This window comes from Perognathus longimembris, chromosome 9 (assembly GCF_023159225.1).
Source record: "Perognathus longimembris pacificus isolate PPM17 chromosome 9, ASM2315922v1, whole genome shotgun sequence".
Lineage (NCBI taxonomy): Eukaryota > Metazoa > Chordata > Mammalia > Rodentia > Heteromyidae > Perognathus > Perognathus longimembris.
The window spans coordinates 9,619,565-9,629,390 of record NC_063169.1 but is presented as its reverse complement, the minus strand read 5'-3'; the positions used below and the strand labels follow the sequence as shown (position 1 = coordinate 9,629,390).

At 47.9% G+C, this 9,826-nt stretch overlaps 1 protein-coding gene across 1 annotated transcript; it reads left to right on the top strand.

The window, feature by feature from the left end:
* The first annotated feature begins 886 nt into the window (after positions 1-886).
* Positions 887-2,016, top strand: LOC125357538 (oocyte-expressed protein homolog). The gene is made up of 2 exons (XM_048354516.1): positions 887-1,370; positions 1,940-2,016. Exons 1-2 carry the CDS (start codon positions 887-889, stop codon positions 2,014-2,016), a joined length of 561 nt encoding a protein of 186 aa, XP_048210473.1.
* The last annotated feature ends 7,810 nt before the right edge of the window (positions 2,017-9,826 follow it).

The window sequence follows — 9,826 nt, the reverse complement described above, 5'->3', positions numbered from 1 at the left end:
AGGGAGCAACATATAGTGATGTTAAATGTCTTAGGATGGTGGAAACAACATGGGTCTAACTTTTTGTATGGTCAGTGGCCACTTGTGACATCTCGTTGGGCAAAAAAAACTTGATTAAAAACTTGACTCTATGTTTTGTTTTTGCCAGTCCTGGGCCTTGGACTCAGGGCCTGAGCACTGGCCCTGGCTTCATTTTGCTCAAGGCTAGCACTCTGCCACTTGAGCCACAGGGCCACTTCTGGCCGTTTCTATATATGTGGTGCTGGGGAGTCGAACCAAGGGCTTCATGTATAAGAGGCAAAGACGCTTGCCACTAGGCCATATTCCCAGCCCTGATGAGAAACACTTGACTAATTTCAAAATGGTAACCATCTGGAGAGGCAGAACCAGGACAGGAGAGGGGAGGAAATTGTTGGCTCGTGGGGCCTGCTCTGGGCCTCATCTACCTACCTGTGCTTGGAAGGTGACTGGAAACCCTTATCCTAGGCACTGAAGAGGATTCCAAATAATAATAATAATAATAGTAATAATAATAATAATAATTTCTCCACAGGCTGAAGTAGAATCAGCTTTTCTCTGTGGACGCTGACGTGCAGGGGCAGAGGCCCTGAGGCTGGAATTCTAGGGCTGGGATGACTCCTCCGAGGCTCTGGGGCCCCCGGAAACCCCAATCCTCCCCCTCAGAGCCCACATCCAGGTCAGGGGAGAAGCGGAAGTGACCGGGCACCGGAAGTGACCATGGCCCTGGGGGCTCCTAGGGGCGCCGCCCACGGGGCGAGGCCGGGGCCTCCTCAAGAGCCGGGCCTGGCGGAAGCCGCCCCAGCCTTTGCAGCCGGGCCTCCGGGCCATGGATCCTCTAGGCCTTGGGTCCGCTAGGGCCGAACCCATGGGGCCGGATGCGGCCGGACAGGGCGGGCAGCAGCCGTCCTCCCCCCAGGAGAGGCCGCGTGGGGCCCCGCGTCTGCGCCCCCAGGTTCGCGTCCGGCCGTGGTGGTTTCCGGTGGAGGACATGAGCCGCCCTCTGGGGTTCTACCTGGAGGCCTGGCTGGCAGATCAGATCTTCGGTGAGCGGCCAGGGCGGGCGAGGCCGCTGGGTCAGGCCCCCCACCCCCCACCGCCCCCCCAGCCCCCAGGGCGGCCCGGCCCTGGCCAGCCCTTCCCCCTGACCCCTGGCCCGACTCGTCCAGGTCCCCACCAAGCCGTGGTCTCCCAGCTGGCATGGCGGAGTCGGGCCTTGGTGCACGTGAGCAAGGTGGCCCGCGGCACCGTGGCTGAGGTCTCCATCTTGGGACGGCCTGCGGGGCAGAATCGCGTGAAGAGCTTTCTCCTGAGCCTCGCAGCCCGGGGCGCAGAGCTCCAGGACCGGCCAGGTGAGGGGCTTGGAGAGGCCCCCGGGGCCCTGGGGTCTGCTCACCCCCTCCGGCCGCCCCTTCGCCTGCGCACAGCGGTTTGCACTTCCTAAGCACTAGGAAGCTGCAGCGCCTCTGGGGCCGTCAGCAGGGTGGGGAAGGAGGGGAGGTTGGACACTCTGGGCGCAGCTGGGCCCACTCAGCCTGAGCTGGGCCACAGGGGGATTCCCAGGGCCAGGCCGTGGTGGAGGTGTGAGCACCCCGTGCTGGGATTTGAACCAGGGCCCCGTGGCTTCCCTTCGTTTTATTTTTCCCCTCACGGCTAGCATTCTACCACTTAAGCACCAGCTCCACTTGTGGCTTATTGGTGGTTAATTCAGCTGAGAGTCTCTCAGACTTCCCTGCCCAGGCTGGCTTTGAACCTCGGTCCTCAGCTCTCAGCCTCCTGAGCAGCTAAGGGTTACAAGTGTGAGCCACCAGGGCCTGGCACAGGCCCAATCTTTAAAGCTATGTTGCAGATATCCATTCCTTTCTCCACCACAGAACGTTTTCTCCTTGTGGATGATTGGTATCCATTGCTTCTCTTCCAGCTGAGAAGATGCCTCAACCTGAAGAGTTCTTAAAGAGCCCTAAGTCAGGCGCAGACATTCCCCAGCATCCTGCTTAGACCGTCTAATTCAGGCGTGTTCTGTGGACAGCCTTGCTCCTGCTATTGAAGTTGGAGACAAGCAAGTATTCTGAAGTTGCTGCATTTGGGTTTTTTTTGGTGTGTGTACCCAGAGGGATATGAGAACTATTTGAATAAATAAATTTTGGTGCATCTGGCATAAAAAGAATTTTGATCACATATAATAACTACATAAACCATTCATATAGTGAGGTGAGGAGTGAGTAGAAGCCTGATAGTGATATTTTCTTCCCTTTACATATTAAAAAGTATGAGTAGGTTTACAAAGAGGTTTCAATTCAACAGATGAGTGCATGGCTACAGTACATCTTGAGTTCCTCCCATTTTTGTGGTTAGAGGCAAGTCCTCAAATACATGAGCATGCAAATGATTGATTTTTTTTGTGGTTATTGTTTGCAGTGGGGTCGTTTTTTGTTGTCCAGGCTGACAGACCACCCCAACTCTTGGGCTTAAGCAATCCTCCTACCTTAGCTCTCTCAGTCGCTGAGACTACAAATTGGAGGTTTTGTCATCACTCTTTTGTGAGGAAACAAATTGTGTAAACCCCATAATTGGCTTGCAGACATGAAGATGAGTAAGAACCCACCTGAGAGATTGTGGAAGCACCAATTTCATAGGCTCTTTCTCCAGATTCTGATTCTGTGCGTTGTGAAAGGCTCATAATGTGCATTTCTAACAAGCACAGGATGTCAAAGTGACCTTCTGAGGCTCTCACGTGGAAGCTGTTGCTTGACAGGGCAGAGCTCCCGGTGGGCCTCTCCCACTTGTGCATGGGGAGCTGTCCAGCGTTCTGGATGGGCCCTTATAACGCTGGGTGAAAATGAGTCCTGCTTTGCTCTCAGCTGTATTGGTTTTCTGTGATGTCACAGAGGTGTTTGTGGCAGGCAGGGCAGCTGGCCAATGATAATCACACCTCAATGACCCGTCTATCTACAAGATGGGTCCTGCGCTTGGGCTGCCACTTTGGGAACTGGAATTCTTGGGTGAGAAAGTGCCAAGAGCTCTTGGGCTTTAGAGAAAGTCGAGGTTGGTTGGAATCATGCAATTCCCTCTCCTTGGCAGTAAGGGGAGCTAGACTTTCATAGGATTTTACATTCCTACAAGTCTTTAAATTGTGAGTCTTGGGTTACAGAGGATGTTAACTGTTACCTATCTTTTCTTTAATGTCCTCATTTTTGCAAATTCTTGTCTATTTTGTTTTTCATAGGATAGACTTCTTAACTACATCGAATATTTTTCTGGTGTCCTCAGAAGAATGAGTGTGTGTGTGTGTGTTTGTGTGTGTGTGTGTATGGAACTTGAATTCAGAACTTATGTGCTCTCTCTTAGCTCTTTTTATTCTCAGCCTGGCACTTGACTACTTGAGCCACACTTCTACTTTTAGTTTTCTGGAAGTTAATTAGAAATATAAGTCTCACTGACCTTTTTTGTCTGGGCTGTCTTCAAACTATGATCCTCAAATAACAACCTCCTGTGTAGCTGGGATTACAGTTGTAAGCCCTGTAAACTTATCAACTCCTGTTTTCTTTCCCAGATGTGTCATTCCTGGGGCTTGTCCCTAAGCTTCTTTTGCTCAAAGCTAGTGCTCTCCCACTTGTGCCACAGTGCCACTTCTGGCCTTTTCTGTTTATGTGGAATTCAACTCAGGGCTTCATGCATGCAAGGTGAGCACTCTACCACTAAGCCACATTCCTAGCCCTCTGTGTTCCTTTTGACCCACTTGACAATACCACACTTACATAGGCGAAGGATACTTCCTTTGCTCTAGGTTTCAGACCCCAGGGACTCATAGGATACATATTGGTCCTGCATGGAGCACCTAAACTGAATGGTTCCTGCAAAAATAATGTATTCAACTCAGAGCTAGGACAGCAGTGTGAGGGTGGGTGAGATTTGAGCCAAAATCTAAGCGGATCTCTCCTGTACTTTCCCATTTGCTTTGTGGTTTTTCTCCCCAGCAGACTGAACCTTGGCTCTCATCATGGAAGGGATTGTTTATGTGGTCCTGTAGAGTGAAGGGAAGCTCTCCCAGTGTTCCACCATGTGAGCCACACTGCCAGCCCTTTTGTTTTGGTTCTTTGCTTGGGTTGGCCTGGAACTGGGGGTCCTCAGTGTGTCCACTTCCCAAGTTGCTGGTATTGCCACCGTGTGCCACCATTTCCAGCTGCATTTTCTTTAAAGAGGAATTAGCATTTTTATTTGTGATAAATCTGTAGTATTGAGGTATAGGAATGTATATTTTGAACCCATTGTGTCGACAGAAATATTTGCTAGTGCAAAGTCTAATATAAATTAGTATTGATATTTTTTCCCTGATGACGAACATATCTAAGGTTCTGCGCATACGAGGCAAGAGCTTTAATACTGAGCTACGAAGCTACACTACTAGTCCATGCTCACTTGTTTTTTTTTTTTTTTTTGGCCAGTCCTGAGCCGTGGACTCAGGGCCTGAGCACTGTCCCTGTCTTCTTTTTGCTCAAGGCTAGCACTCTGCCACTTGAGCCACAGCGCCCCTTCTGGCCGTTTCCTGTATATGTGGTGCTGGGGAATTGAACCCAGGGCTTCATGTATAGGAGTCAAGCACTCTTACCACTAGGCCATATCCCCAGCCCCTATGCTCACTTTTTAATAAACAAAATAACAGACGAATTATAGCAGGAATTGCTTATAAATACTTCTACTTACATAATACCTTCAAGCAGTTTTGATTATTCTATTTTTTTTCCAAATGTAGTCACATTTTGCAGATGTGTTACATTCTTGATAAAAACACTAGCATCCCTAATAATAATGAGCTATTATTCATAATTTTTACCTGGGCAAATGAGTAGGTGCACTTCTGAGGTCTGTAACTTTTTTAAAGTTCTTAAAACATTAATTACCATGACAGTCTGCTTCCAGTAATAGACCTAAAGTATTTCTGGGGACCAGAAGCATTGAGTTGGATAAACAACCTTTTTACAAATGCAAATCAGTATTGTTGAACTCTGGGTCAAAGATTAGGTTTTTAATGATATTAATAGTCTGGCATTGAGAAACAAAAGCTTGTACATGACAAGTATTTTAATGAAAAAAATCAGTTCTGCTAGGTTATTCTACATTTATGTATCCAAGATTTATTTTTCATTCCTTACATGTCACTGAAAAGTGTCTTGGGCCTTTTGATTTGAAGTAGATGTATGAAGTAGTATTGTTCACCCCAAACTTGAAATTACTTATTTTTGTTTTTTCAAAGAAGCAGGTTTGTGTTTGGAAACTATCTATGCTATCTGTACTGCCTCTGACTTAAAATTTTAGTTTAGAATAAGGAAAATAGCTACCTCCATTTCCCTAAGAATAAAGACCTATTTTACAAAAACAATAAAAATAAGAAGGCAGCCTACTTATGAAAGGGTTCATGAAACAACAGAAAGGAGGCAACCATTCAGCCAGCAGCTACAGAAGTAAATATTATCAATACTCCTAAATCCCCACCACACACACGCCCACTATTGGGAGTTCTCTGAAATCAGTCACTATTTACTCCTGGGTCTGACTTCTTTCACCTAACTTTGAGATTTATTCGTGTTGTCTTCTAAACATAATTCCTTTGTGTGTTCCTCTCAGTCTTCTGTTGTATATGGAGGTCATTTCCTGTTTGGGCCTATGCTGAACAGTGTTACTATGAAGGTCTAATACGCCATTTGTTGCATTGTAGAACTAAGGTTAGCATTCCTAGGGCATACGGTATGCCTGAATTAAAACCATCAAGGTGAAGGATCTGTGTTAGGATGCAAAGAGTGCAGCTCTAGAGCATTTCCATCAGGCCTGAAATGCCCTCCTGCCCCTTTGCCAATGTTTTCTTCCAACTCAGACTGCTCAATATACGAAGAAAACTAATCTGCTTCAAATCCTTCCTCAGATCTCAGCCTCCGGAGGAGCAAGGATTCCAGGCTTGAGCCACAAACAACTGGCTGTGTTTTGTTTTTGCCTCAATCATTTAAATCCCCTGTCCCAACCGCTCAGTGCTGAGATTTCAGCATGCCCCACTAGGTGGGGTTTAGTACTTCTCAAGGTCTGAATAGTTTTCTTCATCTGTTAAGATTTCCTGCATTTATTAGAATCATCTGCTTCTGGAGGAAGTTCTTTGTAATAATTTCAAATAATTTTATACCACTTAGAAGGGATAATGTGGAAGGGATTTGGAGAAGAATGTGCAGCTATAAGAAACCTAAAAAAAGTAAGGGATGGTGGTGGCATGGCCAAGCTCCAGGGGCTCATGCCTATAATTCTGGCTGCTCAGAAGAGGGCGCTCTGAGAATGGAGGTCTGAAGCCAGGGTGGGTACATATGAGAATCTTAACCCAACTAACCAGGGAAAAGCTGCAATTGAGGGCAAGGCCCAGGTGAGCGCTCAGACCCAGAGTTGAAGACCCAGCAGTGGCCACTTACAAAAAAATATAACACACTTTATTGTCTTTTTGTAACTCTCAACTTAATCTTCAACCAGTAGAGGGGGCCCAGCACCTCATTAAATATTCTGAACTTTTAGCCAGGAGGCGCTGGTGAGATGAGGCAGCCAGGGCAGAGCAGGTGGCATAAGGCTGTTACCTTGTGTTCATTCATTGTTTTCACACGCAAACACATTACTCCTTTGACACAGATTTCCTAAGGCACCCTGGCTGGAACAGGGAGTTGCCCATCTCTAACTCAGGAATCCAATCTCTAGCTCTGCCTGTTCTCCCAGGCTCACCAGTGCTCTGATCACCTCCCAGTTCACTCACAGCCTAAGGCATTTTTATGTGATCTTAATGGAGTACTGAGGATTGATCTCGGGGGTATACACTGTCCCTCAGCTTTTGTGCTCAAGGCTGGCCCTCTACCACTTGAGGGACACTTCTACATCTGGGTTTTTGCTGGTTTCCTGGAGATAAGAGTCTTATATCCTTTGCTTCTTGAACTCGCTTCATACCTCCATCTTAGCCTTCTGAGTGGCTCGCATGAGCCACTGGTGCCCAGATGAATAGATTTTAAGAGAAAAATATAATGTAATAGAACAGTAATAATACAAATAATTTCCAGGCTGAGCAGAGAAGGAGAAGAATGACCAGCAGTGCTTTCCCCCTTTGTTGGGGTAAAGGGCCACAGCTGACCTTGGCCTGCCCCTTCCCTTCCTGCCTTTGTCATGAAGAGAAGGCCCTGCTCCTGGGGCAACACGTGTGTAATGGAGGACACACCAGAAACCCAATCCTTGGGGGGCTGGGCCTCCGCCCCCCAAAGGAGGTCCCCTGACATCACTTGATGGACAGCCCTCTGTGACCAATCTGCACTCCCTGTCTTGTGCCCACCCTCGGGGGTATATCTGGGGGGCTCCTCATTTGAATAAACGGAAGCCCTAGAGGTTTTCTCTGAGATCTCACGCGCTCGTGTCTTTCTTGGGCTGGTGAGCATGGAGGTCTCACACCCACAGTCAACCGAAGGCTAAACCCGGACCTCACTCCCGCGTTCAATACCCTACTGGCCAGTGGGACATAAGAGAGTAGGTATGGATCCCCCACAGAATAGGTAGGTAAGCTTAGGACCCTTCCCCACATGTTGGGGATCGATAGAGCTAAGCCCGGCAAATTTACATGAATACATGCACAGCCAGGTCTCAGGGTACAGAACATGTGAAGAAGCAGAGCTTAGACAACATCAGGGAACCAGACACAGGATGTCCTTGTTCTAAAGTAACCTCGTGGCTCGGCTGTCTACATAGTAGGACGTTGAGACAGGGAAAGTTCTGCTGGATAATAAAGTTAAGAGGAACGGAAACAAAGACTAGAGGCTCACAGCTGTAACGTTAGCTGCTCAGGAGGCTGAAAACCAACATGAGCAGGAACATTAATAAGATTTTTATCTGCAATTGACCACCAAACTTTCAGAAGTGGAGGTGCAGCTCAAATAGTAAAGTGCCAGGCCACAGTAAAAAAGCTAAGGTTTCTCTAGCCCTCAGTTCAAGACCCAGTGCTGGGCTGGGAATGAGGCTTAGCAGTAGAGTGCTTGCCTAGCATGCATGAAGCCCTGGGTTTGATTCTTCAGCACCACATAAACAGAAAAAGTCAGAAGTGGCTCTGTTGCTCAAGTGGTAGAGTGCTAGCCTTGAGCAAAAGAAGCAAGGGACAGTGCTCAGTTCAAGCCCGAGGACTGGCACACACACACACACACACACACACACACACACACACACACACACACACACACTATAAAAAGACCCAATGCTGCCAGAAAAACTCACAAAGTAGGAGCTGGTGGCTTACACTTGAAATCATAGCTAGAGGATGCAGAGATCTGAGGTTCCTGGTTTGAAGATAGCCCAGGAGAGAAGAGCCCATGAGTGTACCTGTGTCCTTCCGTTTATGAAAATATGCTTCTCAAAAAAAAACATATTGTGGGGGTTGTCCTAGTAGTAGAGTGTTTGCCTCACATACATGAAGCCGTGAGTTCCATTCCTCAGCACCACAGATATAGAAAAAGCCAGAAGTGGCTCTGTGGCTCAAGTGATAGAGTGCTAGCCTTGAGCAAAAGAAGCCAGGGATAGTGCTCAGGCCCTAAGTCCAAGCCCCAGGACTGGCAAAAGCAAAACAAAAGTAAAGGAAGACAAACACCAAAACCAAACCATTTTGTGTTACTCAGGATGCTGATTTCTGAGGATTGTGGCTCAAAGCCAGTCTGGGCAAGAAAATCTTTGAGAGCCTTATCTCCAATTAATTACCAGAAATTCAGAAGTGGCATTGTGGCTCAAAGTGGTAGAGCGCTAGCTTTGAGAGAAAGCTCAGGGACAGCACCCAAGCCTTGAGTTCAAACCCCATGACTGAAAACCCATCAAAAAACCCAAATGGCACACAAAGAGCAAGTAAAAGTTAGGCTAATCCCTGCAAGCTAATTAGAGTACATGTTCTTAGTTTAAGTTGTTTTCCACATTACATGGTTTCTAATTAGTTTACCACCTTAAGTGGTTTATAAGTGGTTTTCACTGTAGTGATAATCTGAGATTTCTTTGTTTTTATTTCTTTTCTTGCCAGTCTGCTGGGACTTGAGCTCAGGCCTGGGTGCTGTCCCTGCGCTTTTTCCGCTCAAGGCTAGCCAGTGTCCGGCTTACAATCTGAGATTTCTTGAGAGGTGGTGTTTTCCTGGAAGTTGGGTGTAATTACAGGAAAAACGTATATGGTAGCTAAGCTTGTCAAAACAAGAGGGACCCAAACAGAGACATTACACATGACAGAGTTTATTTATTGCTTATTATTAAATAACTAGACGGGAACACTTCTTCCTATTTAGGAGTCATCTCTCAGACATATGCCTAGACGCCCTGAGAGAGACAAGCTGGCCACAACTCCAGCCTGTTCTCAGCTTCCCAGGGAAGTCATTCTTCATGAGAAACCTGACTGTCTGGAACCCCAGGAGCTAGAAGCTCTGGCCTTGAGGAAGCCTGAGCACCGTCCGGAGAGAAGGGATCACTCAGGAGCATGGGGTCGGGACAAACAATGGAAGCCAAGGCCAAGTCCTCCGTGGTGAGGGGCTGGCTCCGGACATAGCGCAGCATTTCCAGACCTGGGGAGGGAGGAGGAGAGGGAACCTCCGTGAGCTGTGACCCCAGCCAAGAGGCCTGTGGTGAGGTGGAGGTGGGGTAGGGTTCCCCTAGCCCCTCCCTTGGGGGGCCCTTCCGCACCTCCCCACCCCTCCTCCCACCCTCGCTGACTTCATCCCACGCCGTGGGGCTTTGGGCTCTGGGTGCCATGGATTCCCCAGCAAGGGAAGGGGTGTGCACG

What these genes read in the sequence shown, in the direction of transcription:
- LOC125357538 (XM_048354516.1), top strand. Translation starts at nt 887, where the DNA reads ATGGGGCCGGATGCGGCCGGACAGGGCGGGCAGCAGCCGTCCTCCCCC. An exon ending in AGAGCTCCAGGACCGGCCAG is followed by an intron (nt 1,371 to 1,939) that starts GTGAGGGGCTTG and finishes CTTCTCTTCCAG; the next exon opens with CTGAGAAGATGCCTCAACCT.